Source organism: Nothoprocta perdicaria, unplaced genomic scaffold (genome assembly GCF_003342845.1).
Source record: "Nothoprocta perdicaria isolate Ctin4 unplaced genomic scaffold, notPer1 scaffold_146, whole genome shotgun sequence".
In the NCBI taxonomy this organism is placed as follows: Eukaryota; Metazoa; Chordata; class Aves; order Tinamiformes; family Tinamidae; genus Nothoprocta; species Nothoprocta perdicaria.
In genome coordinates, this window is record NW_020454605.1 from 1,080,862 (window position 1) to 1,098,305 (window position 17,444).

At 46.6% G+C, this 17,444-nt stretch overlaps 1 protein-coding gene across 1 annotated transcript; it reads left to right on the forward strand.

Moving 5' to 3' along the window:
- The first annotated feature begins 1,604 nt into the window (after positions 1-1,604).
- GAB2 (GRB2 associated binding protein 2) lies at positions 1,605-15,837 on the forward strand. The gene is made up of 8 exons (XM_026034534.1): positions 1,605-1,828; positions 6,707-7,293; positions 8,532-8,626; positions 9,555-9,837; positions 10,975-11,065; positions 12,978-13,080; positions 13,977-14,102; positions 15,601-15,837. The coding sequence occupies exons 1-8, from the start codon at positions 1,611-1,613 to the stop codon at positions 15,742-15,744; spliced, it is 1,647 nt and encodes a 548-aa protein (XP_025890319.1). The 5' UTR covers positions 1,605-1,610; the 3' UTR covers positions 15,745-15,837.
- The last annotated feature ends 1,607 nt before the right edge of the window (positions 15,838-17,444 follow it).

The window sequence follows — 17,444 nt, forward strand, 5'->3', positions numbered from 1 at the left end:
TGATCAAAATCTTATTTGAAAGCTGGGACAAATTCTGCTCTCGTTTCTGTGCTCTTTGCCGGCGTAATTGAGTTCAGGCTCTCCCTCTGCAAGGCTAATCTTCATGCAAAGCCTCGTCCCGCCGCGTGCTCCTGTGAGCCTGTGTTTAATTTGCTTCCCACCATCCACTCACTTGGTTGGATCATTCTTAATTCAGCCGGTGTGCCCCCCCAAAAAAAACATATAGCAAGATATCAGGTGGTAGAATATTACCTTTCTGTGCTCCTCCGTATCACTCCAGGAAAAGGACTGAATTATGGGGTGGATTGAGCCTTTTTGTTAATGTGTTTTTTTTTTTTCCTTTAGCTCATTTTCTATCAGCAGCAAATCAGTTAAAATCGCAGCTATGAAAAAGAGTGACTTCAGTGCCATATGATGAGCGTTTTCTCCACATTGGGAGTTCATCCATGGCAGAAAGATCACTGCAGCTTCTGGAGCCCAAGATGGATCAGCTTTTCCAATATATTCTACAGCATGATTTTTTTTTTTTTTTTTTTTGATGGAGTTTGCAGCTTGGCTATAAAAATTCAGTCCTTGTTCAAGTTCTTGGAGCTCATTTGTCAGTGAGCTGGAGTAGCAGGATGATGATTCCTGACCTCTAGGAGTGGAAATGAATTTAATTTTAAATTGTATTTCTCCCTGAACAAAGAGAGGGAGAAGTTAAGCTTTGTCCCTGCCTCCCATTTTTGCTAGCAGAAAACTGCAGTAAGTCTTCTGAAGTCACAAAATTGATTAAGAATTGAGGAATCTGGGAATGCTTTTTGGTCTCTGCTGCCCATCCACATTTCTGACCCATGCCTCAGTTTACCACCCTATAAAATGTTTGAGGCCATGACTTTAGACAGAGGTATGAGAAAAACTTAAATCATGTTGGCTGAGATAAGCTCAGCGTGATGCGGGTTCTGAGAGGGTTGTAGTCACCTAATATAGTCACTTAATAACCTAAATATGATGAAATACCTCAATATTTTCCCCAGCCCACAGTTGCATTTGCTGCAAACAGGGTGGTCTGGTTTTCTTTGAGTACAAAACCACAAGCAAACCCAACAGATCTCTGTAAATGCCAGAGTACGTTTGTAAACTAGCATTCGTGAGGAAAACAAAGGAAAATCCTAGGGGCATGAGCTGCCGGGGTCACTGAGTTGGGTCCCTCATAGGCAAAGGTGTTAGACCACCCACTACGAAGGTCCTGGCACACTTGCTTTGCTCCCCATCATGGTGCAGCGTGTGCCACCTGGCAAACCAAGGACCTGCAGTGGGACACCAAAAGCCAGCCTTGCAGTCTTGATGTGCATCTTTCAAGTTCAGGAAGGGCACATGAGGAACGTGGTTAGTAGTCAATGAATTGTCCTAGCCTTTTGGGACAGGTTGGTCCAGTGACTGGGAAGCCTGTCTGTGGTGTCAAGCTGCTTGATTAGCTACCCCAGCTCTGTCCTTAACCCGCCAGGAGACCTAGGGCCACCCAAGAGCCAGCACAACGGCTGAAGCTGCTGGGATGGATGTGACCTGGCAAACATGCGTGACCTGGTGTACTTTCTCCCCACGCAGATACCCTGAGGAGCATTGCCTCCATGAACCACGCTCCGCGTTCCTCCCCGGCCGAGCTGAGCGGCTCCAACCACCACCTGCTCCGAGACCGCAAGTCCTCAGCGCCCTCCCACTCCAGCCAGCCCATCTTGTTCACCTTCGACTCGCCGGCCAACCACATCCAGACCACCCTGTCTGCCAGCGCCCCTCAGGACTACCTTTTCCTGCACCAGTGCATGAGTAGAAAATCAGAAAACGCAAGGTACTGTCAGCTTTCTGGGGGCGAATCTTGGAGGATAGCCAAGGGAGGGCTCGGGGAAGGCGGGGGAGAGATGACTCCATCCTCAGAGGTTTTCGAAGCCCAGTTGCACAAAGACGTGAGCAACCCGGTGTGATTTCATAGTTGACCCTGCTTGGGGCTGGAGGCTGCACTTAAGACCTCCCACAGCCCCATCCAGCTCAAATACCTTATCATGCTTCTCCGCTGCACCAAGGCACCGTCTCCAAGTCAGAGACCAAGGATCAGGCAGAGGAAGGCAGTGGTAGCTCAGGGCTTCCTGTTTCCCAGCTCTGGAATATTTTGGCAGTATGTTTTGGCTCGTTGTGTAATTCATAGCAGCATTGGCAGGGCAGCCTCCACCCCACAGGTCCCACAGTTCATAGAGGGATTGCAGAGCCTCCAGACTAACATGATCTGGAGGACACAGAGCAGTGGGGAGGTGCAGTAAGAGGCCTCTGAGGTGTTGCAGGGAGGTGAAGGATCAAGTGTTCTCCATATTTGCAGGGCAAGATGCGATAGGATACAGACTCCCATTTGGAAGAGGGCTGAAGAAGAGTGTCTGGAGCCTTTGAGGTACCTTCAATCAGTGGGAAAAGGTAGCTTGGATGAACCTGCAGGAGAAGGACCCCAAAAAGTCCTTCCTTTTTGGAGTGATTCTGTGTCTGTAACTCACTCTTCACCCAAGAGCTGTGGAGGAGGAACAGCCAGGAACTGGATACACTAGGCAGGAATTTATCCCCTTGGGAATATCCTTTCCTCACTTTTCACTCGTTCTTCAGCAAATAGGGTCCTAATTCCTACCTTTAGTCCTCTCATAAGGAAACCTAACAGCAAGGACAGGCGGATGCACTATCCACAGCTCTTATGCTGTTTCAGATGGTGTTCATGCAGCCCAGCACTCAGGCAAAGGCTTTGCAGCAGCCCGTGGTATTTATGAGTGAACAACAACTCTCCACCCTCAGAGCGAGCCAGTTGCCTTAAATAGTGAGGAGTTTTGGCTTGAGGAGTTTTGGCACGTGGGAGCATGAGAAGGGACCAAGGGAGAAGCAGTCCGAGCCCAGCTGGCTTGGTGGGAGACTAGGGACCAGGCTGGAACTTCTGCTGATTTTTTCCTACTGCAGCTGCCTGTCACTACCTAAATAAATAAATAAATAAATAATAGGAGGAGGAGGGAGAAAATTAACTTCAGCTGGATTTAATGGAACAGTGTTTAGAAAAGCTTTGCAATGCTCCAGCTGTTAGACACCTCTCCTAGGAGAAGAGTTGCTAAGACCTGCAGGAGGATGGAGCAAAAACTGAGGCTTGGTCCACAGCAAACTCTCCCCCTGCCAACTCCACAGGCTCTGGGCAGAGATGAACTGGCCTTTGGCAGCATCTGCAGTGGAGCAAGAAATAATTGCAGTGATCAGTGCAGAGCCAGGCTGCACGGTCACTGGGAAGTGCTACCCTCGAAGCTCTGGAGGTCTTCGTTTATTCATCCATAAAATGAGGATAATAGCAACTAATTGGTGGACGATGCTGAATAATTAACCCCTGAGATACTTCAGGTCCTGCCAGGGTCCGGATATTTCATGGGTGCGCTGAACGTCAAAGTCTGGGTTTTTTCCCCCTGGATAAGTTTTATTTCTGAGCGCCATCTCGTGATGGATCCAGGAAAGAGAGTCGCTGTCCCTGCACACTCACTGCAGACCAGCATCTCCCCGCTCTTCCCAGCCAAGGGAATTGAACCCACCCCTGCACAGGTATTTCATTTCTTCTCACCATCGGTGGCTGATATGGGCAGGATTCAGCTTCAAATAAGGACACTCACATTAAGGAGCCTCTGCAGAGATATTTAAATGGGACCTGGCTGGCTACACTCCCTCTGCGGCTACCTGTGTACATGTGAGCAAATGCATCCAGCACAAAGCTGCCCGTTCATCCTGAACTGGCTCTTTTGGTGCATATGCCATGGATTTTTATGGTAGGGTCAACTCTTTGGGACTCTGCTTTAGAGAGCTCTCCTAGCAAGCCAACCTGGTCATGTTCTATTCAGCCACGCTGCTAGAAATGGCCCCGTGCCTTCCAGACTCAGTCCCAGCCTTCCCCGAAGATGAAGCCATCCATTCCCCTCTGTGCTTCTCTCTGGTGCTCTTCGCTTTCCTATCCCAGCACTTCACAAGCAGTAGTTGCATTTCCGTACATCTTGCAGGATGTGGATCTGTTTTACGGAGTGGGGGAACTGAAGCAGCACAAGATAAAAGTCTAAACTCCAAATTTCACATGGCCAAGTGGAGATTTCCTCTGACTTGAAAAAAATTTCTCTGGTGGGGTTACAGGCCCAGAAATCCTGTGTAACTTGTGATCTTCTGCAAAAAAAAAAAAGCAGACTTTACGTGTTTAAAGGAGAATGTGGTAGCAGCAGGAGGGATAAAACAGGCAACAACAGTGGATGAAACACATGCTTTCCAGAGGTCTTTGAAGGGGATCTACTGACACCAGAGAAGCAATAGCTAATGAGCAGTCATTAGAGAACCTAGGTCTCCACAGTGCCTGGCCTAACGTGACCTTGGTCCTTGCTGATGTGTCTTGGCATTACCACCATACAAATCAAAGTGTCATTAACAGAGCAGGAACCTGCCTCTTTCCCTGAGAAACTCAGTAAGTTTTGTAAATCTGAGCTAAATTACTACTTCTATCCCCTAAGATGAGGGCAGCAAAACCTGGTCCAAGATGAGGAAAGGACATGCTGAGATTGTAGCTTATCTCCAGGCTGCATAGTTTGCAGAGCCATCTAAAGACACCAAAAATGGGCCTCCAACACCTCTTCCTACAGCTTATGTGGCAATGACAGCTCAGGTCCGTAACCACCAGACAGAAAGCAGTTAAATAGAGCCACAATGAAAGGAAGAGAAAAGCAAAACATGTCTTTACCCATCGCTGACTTCCTACTGCTCTCTGGGACGAAGGAAGGAAATTGTCTCTGTCACCACCTGCCGTAAAGGCTTGAATAACAAACAGTGAGAGACGGTGGAGTCCAGTAACAGCAACAAGGAGGGAACATAAGGGAGATCCCTGAGACAAGAGCCCTGCACAAACAGAGTCACGGGGTCTAAGAGACGCTTGGCTACTCACCTTCACACATTCCAGTTTTGGGGGTTGCCCAGGCAGGACCATATGTAAGAGACCTGATCAGAGTGTCTGAGGCTCTTTCGACCCTTGTTTTGTTCTCATTTAATGCAAAAAAAAAAAATGCCTATTTGAAGCAATTTATGCCTGAATAAAAGGTTAATTCATAGCTCAGCCATGGAGCTTTCTTTGCTTGCATCTCCAGCTTGTGCCATAGGCTTCCCTCTGGGAAGAGGCTGAAATTTTAGGTAGTGTTTAGGTATTTTGCAGGTGATTTAACATGAGATGGGTTGTTGGTGTATTCACGAGGTCAGAGCTGGTTCTGAGATGTTCTAGTTGCCCTGAGAAGGTGCTGTGTGGCAAACCTTCAAGAGTGGCAACAAGGACATCTCCACCAGAGCTCCTCAACCTTAGCCCCATTTATAGTTACTTGGAGAACAAGCAGTTCTGGGGTGTGATTTTTCTGGCCCATGAAATGTGCTCTAGACACACTTGTCTCCTTCCCCTAATTCTGTGGACAGTTTAAATGAGCATGATTGCAAATCCCTCTCCTATCTCGAGTGTTGCTGTGAGGAAGTCAAGTGATGTTAAATTATTGGAGAGCAGCAGGAAAAAATGGACTTGCTCCCCTGTAACCAGAAAGCTACCTGACACCAAGCAACTGTGTTGCTCAGCAGTGTTCTGCACCAGTCATACCAGCTATGTATTGACTATAGTACGTTCACCTGTTCTCAGCAAGAAGAAAGGCATCATCCTCTCCTGCAACACCAGGCCATCCAAGTTTTGCAGTTCCCTTCCAGCTCCCCCATATTGCTGCCTTCAGATCCTCTCTGAATTTGAAGATGGAGGGTGGGCAATGTTGGTTGACATGGTTGCAAATGAGGGTAAAATGCTAGATCTGGGCTGTTGTCATGGAATGAGTGGTGGTGGGGCTGAGTAACACAATGCACTCATGTGAAGGAAATAGTAATAGGTTTTATTGATATGGACAGTGGTTTCACAAGATTCTATGGCAAGGCCACTTATTATTTACTGCTTGTGGTACAGGATATGCACAGAACTGTCAAGGAGACCCTCCCATTGAGTCACAGGGTTCAGATTGGACCCCCTTGCTTCCCAAACTCCACATGAGTGGAGTTTGAGACTAAGATCCAATCTTGGTCCCAGATCTGGTCAACAGTTTATGACTAAGGAATTTTGTGCACAGTTATGGCAATAAAGTTTACAAGTTCAAAAAGAGAGCGCGCTATGGTCACTTACCATGAATCTGTTAGGATCTGGCAAGGAGCTCTTAACCTCGAGGAGTCCCCTTGAGAGGCAGCGCTGCTGAAGGGGAGACCCTGGTGTGCAGCCTGCTGCTGTGCAAGGAGAACTCAATGGGCTCTGGGGCTGTCCTCATATTTATGGAATAAGATGATTGACTTACAGTCATTCTTTCATTTCAGAGGACTTTTGGCTGGTGTATGCACAATTAGCCTTATCTCCCTGTCAGAATGCAGCCATCTGGACAGTTATTGGTGGTTAATGCCTGAGTGGAGGAAGAAATCAAGGAGGCAACCACCAAGATCAGATAATGTCACTGGTGGTTGCCACCTGAATAAGGCTACGTGTGAAAAGTCAGGTTGTGCTAGGCAAGGAGCATACACATCACAGCTGTGGCCATGCAATAGAGCTGCATGGCTGAGGTACATGATAGAAGCCCAGGACAGGTTCTTCCAAACACCTAAGCCTCCTTCTCCCGTTCTTCCTCAGGAGCGCCAGTTTCTCCCAAGCCACGAGGTCCTCGTTCTTCATGAGGAGCGACACAGCTGTTCAGAAGCTCTCCCAGGGCAATGGACACTGCATGAACGGGGTCAGTGGGCAGGTCCACGGCTTCTACAGCCTGCCAAAACCCAGCCGGCACAACTCAGAGTTCAGGGACAGTGCGTACGACCTCCCACGCAGCTTCGGGTCCTACACCCACACCAAGTCGAGCCTCACAAGCTCTGAAACGGATAACGAGGAAGTCTACACCTTTAAGACTCCCAACAACACCCTGTGCAAGGAGTTTGGGGAGCTATCCACAGACTCCTACGACATCCCTTCCACCCCTCTCTCCGTCTATCAGATCCCCAGGACATTTACACTGGACAAGAATCACAACACTCTGGCTGTAGGTGCCAGTGACTCGCCCGCCGCGCCACCTCCACGGCCCCCGAAGCCTGGGCAGATGGAGCCACGGTGGGGCAGCCCGCCACAGAGACCCCTGGCCAGAGAAAGCTTAGGGCTGGCCCCCATGGCAGCCACCATTCCCAGGAGAAACACGCTACCGACGGTGGAGAACAGCAGGCTACACAGAGGTAGGTTTGGGGATGGAGAGAAGGAGTCTCATTCTACCAGCTAATGGCATCAGTTGGTACAGTACAGCTCCATTTCTGCAGAGCCACTGCTTCTGTTGGCATAATCCAGCATTGTGGGTTTGAACACAGTGAAGCTCTCATAGCTGAGGATCTGGCCTGGTTCTTTCTACCAGAAGGACTGTGGCCTTCAGAGACATCCATTGGTGTTCTGCAGACCCAAGCTGTTCAGCTGGTTCTTGACTCTACTGTGCCTTGAAATAAAAAACCAAGTCTACCTGCACCCACAGGGACCCCATTGGTTTTTCATCAGAGTTTACTGCTGATGCCCAGACTTTTGCCATTTTTAGTTTTTGTGTTTTAAGTTCAAATAATAACTTGGTTTTGGGTAACTCATTTCAACCTGGAGCTGCCTTGATTTTGCTCACCACACAGGAAAGTAATTTTTCACATCTACCTGATGCTCTCAGGTTGGCTGAGCCATCCCTCCTGTTGATCTTGCTTACAGAGCATGGTTCTCCGGGATCATCACAGAAAAGTTCCTCAAAGGGACACATGGATGAGTGTGCTCTTTCCAAACATTGTACCTACTCCTATAGGGAACACAAGAAATCTAGGAAAGAGCTATTTCAGTCCAGATTGCCCAATCTAATCCAGGTTGTATAAATTATGTTATGCTTTCCTCGTTCTCCATAGGCAGAAAGTGGGTGAGACAGTTGCAAAGTAACTTAGAAGGAAGAGTAGAATTGACAATACACCAAAAATGTGGTGTGTGGATATGTGGAGATATACTTATCTCTGAAAAATCTTTTCCATCATCTCTTACCTAAATACCAACATCATTTAGGCCAAGCTGAGACCAGTGTTTAAGAACAGACTAAGAACATAGACACCCATGCTCACCCCAAATCTCCCTTAACCCAGTTTTGCCTCTATGATATACATTATCTGACATTTTCAACCTTGGGATTTTTCAGTACTTTGACAGAACCAGGCTAGGTCCGGACTGCACATGCAGCTCTGTTGACACATCTGAGAGATGGCAGTTTTGAGGGAGCATGGTAGGGCGTGGAAGTCAAAGGAGACGTGGCAGGCCATAAACCCTGTGTTCTTGCCAGCGTTGTGTGCTACGAAGATCAAGAACAGGTAGCACATCCCATGGATATGGGATTCTGATTCCAGGGGCCATATTTGTTAGAAATTGCTCTGGGACACATTGTGCATTTGTGATTGTGTTGCAGCTTCTTCTTGTGAGACATATGAATATCCCCAGCATGGGGGCAGCGGCGCTGTGCAGTCGATCGGGTCCATGAACGATGGGTACAACTCCTACCTGGTAAGTTGGTTTTGCAAATGCTATAGGTTGTTCATGCCTTTTAGGTTTGGAGAGGAGACAAGTCTGTTCCTGGTGGGATCTGAGCTCAGTCCTACAGAGCTGAGTCAAGAATGAATTCATTATTGATCTAGGTTGAAACTTCGTCCATGGGGAAATTATTTTTTCCCTTGTGCAATCTGAAGTGCAACAGCTGCTCCACAATACACATCCTAAATATGAAGGAAGCACCATTTCATAAGAGCTGTTGTGCCTGAACCTGCTGCAGGCACTTTTTCTGACAGTCACATCCTCGGTCTCACATCTGTAAAGGATTTTGGTGCCTGAATATCTCTGAGCATCTGGGCCTTTCCTGTTCAACTTGCTGTGGTGTCTGCAGTGGTGACCAACAGGGCACAGGTGGAGGGACAAGCCTCTAACTTTCTGGCACTGCATGCTGCAGAGCTTTGATTTGGATGATTCCACAGTTATCTGCCTGGAGCTCTGACCCAAGAAAGCACAGGAGTTTGGCTTCATCATATAATCCTGGGATGCTATTGAGCTGACTTTGAAATGTTGCCAGACTCTTATGTGCACTTGCTAAGACTTCCTGAGCTGGAAATGGTATTAAAGCAGCCTTTCAAACTGCATTTTAGTCATGGCTAGAACCCAGGGAAAAATGACTTCCCAGGTTAACATTGCTTCTGCAAATCACACTCTGCTCATGAGGATCAAGTCTGGAGGATTAAGACCGTTCTATGAGGTCAGAATGTTTCAATGTCTTGCAAACTGGGGCTGAAGCAGGAGAGGTAGCAGCTCAGGCCCATGTAAAGCCCTGAGATAGAACCAGGCCCATCACCAGTGCTAGTGTGCTGTGACAATAACAGGGATGGGGCTGAGCATCTAATGCAGTCAGCGCATCCTGACACCTTGTCTCCTGCCTGTTCCCCAGCAAGCCAAGGCTGCAGTGGCCCGCTCCCACAGTGCAGACTCTGAGGACAACTACGTCCCGATGAACCCTGGTTCGTCGTCGCTGATCCACACAGAGAAAGCCAATGACAATGCCCAAAATCTCTACATCCCCATGAGCCCTGGGCCGCATCATTTTGACTTAGTAGGGTTGTCCTCGACCTCTGTCCCAATGCATAAAGGAGGAGCCATGGCGCAGTGCCACAGACGGTTGAGTGAGATCCAGCCTCCACCAGTCAACCGTAACCTTAAACCCGACCGGAAAGGTAAGAATGGATGTTTGTGGTAAAACGCTTTCCAGGAACTCTTCTCTTCTTGTGCTACTTCCATCTGTATCTGTCATATTGTGCATACTGCATGGGGCAACAGTATTGGCATATCTTCCAGAGACTTCAGGCATGCATGTCATTCCCTAGTCCTATTTAGGGTGTAATTCATTAACCACAGCATGTTCAGACATTCAGATCTTCTCTTTCCTCATCACCTTCTGATTTAAGGAGGGCTATTTTAAAGATACAGCTTTTCTGATGCTTACTGTACAGCCTACCTCAGGTTATGCCTGGCCTTTACAGAAGGTGCTTAACAGTCAGGACTTCACCCTCTGCTTTCGCCACTCCCTGCGTTCTGCCTCAAAATCTCACAGTTGTATACAGATAGTCCAAATTCCACCCAGTGCTTCCTATTGGCTAGTTTTGGGCAGCTCTTCCCTCAGACTTTGCCTATACACTGCACGTCAAACCTCTGACCATTGCCTGGACCATCCAGGGAATTTTGACGTAGGAAACGCTGAGAAGGGAGGATTCACCTTTTGGCTGCCTTCAGGCTGTCAAAATGTAACCAGATTAGGACACTAATCAAGTCTGGTGTTTTCTTCTACATAATGAACTAGCCATAAATAGAAGAGCTTTCATATTACACTGAAGATTTCCTTTTTTAAATTCCTCATGGGAAATGCTCTGGCCAGAGACTGCTCAGTGCTAGCAGCAGGCTGATATTGTCTAGCTCTGGCTGACCAAGGGTGGAGAGAGTCTTTTCCAGCCTAACAGGACTTCAGAGATCTCTGATGATCCAGGCTAACTATGCTTGAAGACACATCTCCATTTCCTGGAAGGCACATTCCCCTTTTGGGGCTGCCCACCCACTGGGGTCCCTTGGAAACTGGGAGGAGGGATTGTGTACCATGGATCAGAGGGAGAAGTTCTCTCACTTCCCATGATCCCAGCATGAGCAGGGCTTCTGGATGGGGTATTTGTCCTCAGCAAAGAGGGCTGGTGGGCTGATTAACCTGAAAGCAGAATGGAAAACTACCAGTATGTTATTGGGGGATCATCCTCTGTCATGCCAGTGGTGAGAGCTGAACTGTAGGGAACATTCTCCGCTGAATAAATTGTCTTCCCTCTCAGCAAAGCCATCACCGCTGGACCTGAGGAACAACACAGTCATCGATGAGCTTCCCTTCAAATCGCCAGTCACTAAATCGTGGTCCAGGCCTACGTGAGTACCTGGTTGGGGTATGGATGCTGTGATGACAGGTCTATGACCCTGCTGGCTCCCATTCTCATTGATGTCTACATGTAATCATAGTCTTTTGCCGCGAGTTAAACATCTCAACCTGAATGTCACAGGAATGTCATCCGCTCTACTGCAGAGGTTTCTTTTTGCCCACCACCTCTTGCTGTTAAAGGGACACATCTCTAAAGTGCCATCCCAACTCAAATTTGAAGTAAGCCCAAAGTTTGGGTGTGGACTTGAATTTTCCCAAAATCTAGATGTTCTTTGCATCCCTGGTTTGGAGTTTTGTCAATTTTAGAAACAAGACCTGTAGAGCTGGGTCATGGACATACAAACATAAGAACAGTTGCATTGTGAGTCCAGCTTCTCCAAGGTCCTGTCTCCATCAGTCACCAGAAGGAGTTATCTGGGACGAGGATGAGAACTGAGCAGTTATGCTACAATACTTCTCTAAGAATATTCTGCCACGCCATGGTGATTTCCTTTGTCAGTTACTGTCAGGCTTTGGATTTGGGTCAGCTGTTGTCAAAGCAGGAGGGTTTCTGTCTCGGACCCCTCACAAGCTCTGTCAAGCACAGCAAGAGCTGGAGTTGTGTTCCCCACACCATAGCTGGTGGCAGTGTATAAATTAAATTGGGTTAGGATTCCACATGAAAACCCAGCAAGTGGCAGAGCAGCTAATTAAGATCACTTGGAGACATTTCCTATTTCTAGGATCTAACACCACCCACAGATTTCTGGATTTGAGGTGAGATCTGTGGTCTGCAGAGACTCATGACACATCTGAGTGACCCCAACTCAGCTGGACCAAGGATGCAGTTTGCAATTTCACAACCACCTCTTGCCAAAAAAAAAAAAAAAAAGAGAGAGAGAGAAAAGAAGAAAAACTGAATTAATCTAAAAATGCAGGGTTTGTGCACTCACAGAGTTTCACTGATTTCTGTTTTGATTGCCTTGAAAGCAAAGCTTAGCCTGGAGGAAGTCTGCAAAATGAAACCAAAGCACTTCATACCGAAGTCTCTCTGCCAAAAATAACAGGATTCACACAATTCCAGTTCTGCTGCTAATTCATAGTCTGATGTTGTCCAATAAAAGGAAGAAGCCGGGCTTGGCTGTTATGACTCTTCTAATAAATTGGATTGTGTGGAGACTGACTGCAGGGCATGAGGGCTGTGTGCTGAAATCACTGCATCAGGAAAGAGGGAGTCAGCTTTGATTGACAAGACATCTGACCCTGTAGAAGCTAATGGATTTTTTCCCTTATCAGCTAATCATATGACCCTGCCTTTACTGCAAGGCAACAAATAGCTTTTTAAGACACGAGCTTTAATACCAGACACTCATTACGTTATGTTATTCTATATAATTAGATTTGGCCAATTGAAAACAAGACGACGCCTTGGAGGTTTTGTTTTCCCTCAGAAAGAAAAAAGAAAAAAAAAAAAGAATAAAATAAAATTCAGACAGGCTCCTGCACAATAAACAAAGCCTGGAGCTGTGATTAGGATGGAGGTCAAAAGCCTGCTGTGTAGCTCCATGGAGGCTGTCTCTATATCCTACACAATTAAATACTTCCTATGAGATAAAAGAGTTTATGGAGCTTGGATTTATGTATCTGATAGCAGGAGAGTAAAGGATACATAGCAAGCAAGGTAGTGTTAAAAACTCTTAGAGAGAAAAATACTTAGAACACCAAACCCAGAGCTTCTCTGAACAGCAGGAGGGTTGAGTTGGAGAGTCTTTGCCAGCAGATTTTCTGTGGTAGAACTTCGTCACCAGATCTGAGCACAGTGATGGTTGGAGACATCCAGTGCTGCCCTCTCTCATCCCTCTTCAGCAATGGGCAAATAACACCGGCAGTCGCTAATTAACACTAATTAACTTCTCATTACAGCCAAACTTTCAACGCTGGCTCTTTGCAGTACTGCCGCCCTGTCTCCTCGCAGAGCATCACCAGCACTGACTCAGGAGACAGCGAGGAGAACTACGTGGCAATGGTAAGCTCTTCCTCAGAGCGCGCCCAGTGAAGATGTATGTATCCTGGAGGGATATATATGTTTCCCAGTGCTGCAGACACATTCCTAGCTCTTGACTCTGGAAGCTCTGGAATTGCTCACTAGCACAGTGATGAATGTAGCCTTCATCCTTGCACAAATCCTCATGTAGAGCAGTGGATTTGTTCTTGAAATTACTCTGTATAAGAGCAGGAACGCATACCACTTCCTCTGCAAGGCATTAAGAGGTGATAAAAACATCTATGTATTGTCACAGTGTATTTTCCTGATTTAAGTAGATATTTTTATCCTTTTTTTCTCCCCTGCTATGGTAGCTACTGACGTCATGTTTATGTCTAGGGCAGGGGCTATCAGAGCAGCAACAGGGAGTGGTGCTGGCCACAGGGAGGGAGTTCTGCCTCTCTCCACAAAGCTGCTGACTTGAAGCATATTTTTAAGGTTGTGTAGAGGAAATTTGCAGGCTGTAGAGCACAGCTGTGAGTAGCAATGATCCCAGTGCTGGTCCAGCCTCATTAAGGTGTGGTTCCAGTGAAATGCTTCAGCCTACATCTGACCCTAGGCATGCAAATAAAACCAGCAAAAAAAGAAAAAAGTCAATAGGACTGGACCAATGAATCAAGTTAGGAGTGTGCACTTACAGGATTTGTTAGGACAGAGTATATACAGCCCTACTGAGTCCAGTTCCCTCAGTCTCCCAGCAGTCTTGCACACCTTGGTCCCAGAGAGGAGCTGGAACCAAGGAGATAAGCAAGAGCACGTCCAGCCTGGGACCTCTGGTGAAAGTGCAACCAAGCCATTTCGGTGCCAGATTTGTGTTAATTCCTTTTTCTTTCCCATTTTAACACTCATTTGTCTCTCCTGTCTCTTTCCTGCATTAGCAAAACCCCATTTCTGCTTCTCCTGTTCCTAGTGGCACCAACAGCCCAGCACCTAAAAAGAGTTCAGGGAATGTGGATTATCTGGCCCTGGACTTCCAGCCAAGCTCACCAGGACCACACAGAAAGGTACATGAGACTTCTAATCCTCTATTTAAAAATAATGATGTGGTTTATTTTTAGAGTTTTTTAGCCACATTGACGTTTTATCCACATTGAGTGTTAATTTATCTGAGGATCTGCTATATTTATTCTAGGTCGGGATGAGTTTTTGTTGAGTGTGTTGCTGGAAGTATAACCAAAAGCATTTGAGGGGGTTTCATGGATAATGATGAACACAGAAATAAAAATATAGATTATAGATTCTGTGTCAGACCTTATTCAAAAGCTATCAGAGGACATAACAAGAAATATCAGAATATTTTTTTCTCTTCTAGAGCTTCACAATAGCAGTATTTCAAACCCTGGCTTGGGTTTTCCATGTGAGCTACTTCAAGGAAGTCATTTAGAAAATGCTGAGATTCTGTCTTTTGCAGATCAGGTTCTTTTAAAGGGCACCAATTGGTTTGGAGAAAAATAGCTTTCCAAAAGTGAAGTTCCTGTTTAAAAGCCAGATTCTGTTGAGCTTAATCAAGCCATTGCCCTGTGAGAAAGAGCTGTTTGGAACGGGTGGGTCAGGAATGGAATGCATCTGCCAAATATGCAAACATGGAAGAGGATCCTCCTACAGACACAGCTGTTAGTGACTTTTCATTAGGTTCAAACATGGGGGAAACATGGCCTTAAAACACCTTATAGAAAACATGGCAAGAAAGAACCTCAGGGGATCTCAATGTCCTAGGCAAACCATCCTTCCATAGATGAGATCCAAGACTCAGACAATTGAGATGTCACAGCCCTCCCAGCAAAGCCCATGCTAGGAGGAAGAAGACACCCATGAGTGGAATGGTCTAGGGGGCACCCAAGGCAGGTCCTGCTAGGTCCCTAGCCAACCCTAAACACATGGTGGGGAAGAAGAAGAGTGACAGGCTGATGTGTGCATGAGCAAAGAAGGTCTTGAGCAAGTTGGAAGCACAAGGACAAGGCAATTTTAAACCTTTATGAGAACCACCTGTGAGTTGGATTCAACTTTTTTAACACCACCTCGTTCCCTAGGCAACTTGCCCCCAATACTGACCCCTTTTACCCCAAATGGGTTAGCCCTTTGTATTATTTAACAACAGTCCCTTGATTGTTCCTTTTGGCCTGGCAGTATTTCTGCAAGTATTGCCAATTTAAATAATAACCCACCCTGAAAAGATGGGTTTAGCCTACTTCAAAATGTCAGCTTGCTTCAATTCAGCTGCTGGATCCTCTGAAGTACGTGTAGAGAAAGACAAAATTCCAGGCTCAAGAAACTAAGTCAAAAGAGAAAAAAAAAAAAAGAAATCTCATCGCCCAGCAGGTGTCCTATGTGAACCTGCAGATATATGTATTTCTTTGGAAATGAAAATGATTTAGTACTGTAACTCTGTAGAGTTACAATAAGGCTGTGGGGAAGAAGACAGAGGCCCAGGGTGACCAGCAAGGTAGAGAGGGAGCTAGATGAATGACCAGTCCATCATGATTGTGTTTCTCCTGCTCACAGCCCTCCACCTCATCGGTCGCCTCGGATGAGAAGGTGGATTATGTACAAGTGGACAAGGAGAAGACGCAGGCCCTGCAGAGCACCATGCAGGAGTGGACTGATGTGCGGCAGTCCTCGGAGCCCGCCAAGAACACCAAGCAGTAGCATCCCACGATGAACATCTAGACAGGCAAACGTCCAAGAGGTTTTCTCAGTCTCAGTTGCTGGTGCCACTTGGGCTGGGTTCTAAGACTGTTGCCTGCAGAGGGGAGGGGGGATTCTTTTCTTCCTTTTATTTCTTTTTTTTTTTTTTTTTTTTTAATTCTTTTAAGACAAAATGAAACTTAATTTCAGGGGAAGACTTGGCAGATACTGTTTGCCAGTGATAAAGAGCAACTATATTTGGTGGCTAGATTTGTGCTTTAGTTGCTGGTTTCACTGTCCAGGAACTTTATCTTAGCAATACCAGGTTTCATCCTGCACATCTTCTGCTTACAGCTGTTAAAGCCACCTTGTACGTGCTAACACTGCATCATCTCTCCCCATCTTCTTCCACACTGTACCCCCAAACCGTGCCGTGCAGATTTGGCAGCTTCTCTCATAAGACATCTGTTCCCCAGCTCAGATTCCCTTGTTCTCTCCATATGGTTGCCTTCTTCTCTGCCCCCTCCCACCCTATCCCAAAACTGAGCAAGGACCATTCTTACATGTCTTTATTTACCTTGTCACATTTCTTGTAAATAATGATGTGTTCAAAATGTCTGTGAGCTATTCTTCTCCTGGTGGGATGGTCCCCTGTTGTCTATGGTTGTGGTTGTTAGCTGTCAGGAGTTCAAAGAGTGTCCCAAACCCACCAGCCGAGCTGGTTCTGAAGCCCAGAACTCGTCTCCCTACCATATGTGTGCAAACACGTCTGCACATGCTCACATACACTCACACACACATGTATGCTCATATGAAACAGCTAGACTTGTTGGGGTATCTTCTTCCACTGATGCTTTGCAAGATCTCTCAAAAACAACGCGCTGGAGAGACCAACTTCTGACTGTAGAATTTAAGTTCTGATCACTTTCTCTTTGAGGGCAATTGCCCATGAATCTGGCCCTAAGAACTAAATTCTATCTTCCATGGCAGCAAGAGAAGCCCATAGAGGGAGAGCCCTGCGTCTGCTGCCATCATGAGAAGCTCTGCAGATGGCTACTAGGAGCAAAAAGAAGCTCTGGAGATCATTCTGTATTGTGACGGGTATGAGGATGAAGGAGAGAAAGGGAATGTGAAGCTGTTTGAGAGGACACAGAGAAGGCAGATACTGTGCTGGAGAGGTCAGACTTGGGAAAGGGAATCGATGGGGTGTTTCTTGAAGGAATGGACTGGAGATGTTGATCAGTGGTGAGGCCTTAGGCTTGGGAAGAGGCTGTAGAGGAGAGCCAAGACAGAGTGGGCATTGGAGTGTTTTCATGTAAGCTTTGATGTTGCTTACATTAATGTAAGCTTTAATGTAAGCTTTAATGTTAATGGTGGTTTGTGCTGGGCACCATTGGGCTGAACTGGGTGTTCTCTCCCCAGTTTTAATTGCAACAACTCTGTTGTTTCTTCAACATAGTTAGGCAACTTGCTGATGTTAACAACCCTGGACTCCAACTAATGATGGGAGCCTGCTGCTCCCCCTCCCAACTTGCTTGACATATCCAGGCTTTGGGATCACTCCGGAGCAGCTGCCAGGCTTGGAGAGTTGAGAAGGAAGAGGCAGCTTATTGCAGAGATAATAATTCATGATTTCATAAAAACAGGAAGGACTAATGATTGTCATGTAGCAGCATGATTGCCAGACTCTGAGCAGGGACATGGATAAACAGGCTGACCAT

Bases quoted from the DNA above. Each gene is read 5' to 3' on its own strand.
- GAB2 (XM_026034534.1), top strand. From the start codon at position 1,611: ATGAACCACGCTCCGCGTTCCTCCCCGGCCGAGCTGAGCGGCTCCAAC. The intron at 8,627-9,554 runs GTAAGTTGGTTT...CCTGTTCCCCAG, and splicing joins ATGGGTACAACTCCTACCTG to CAAGCCAAGGCTGCAGTGGC. The intron at 9,838-10,974 runs GTAAGAATGGAT...CTTCCCTCTCAG, and splicing joins CCTTAAACCCGACCGGAAAG to CAAAGCCATCACCGCTGGAC.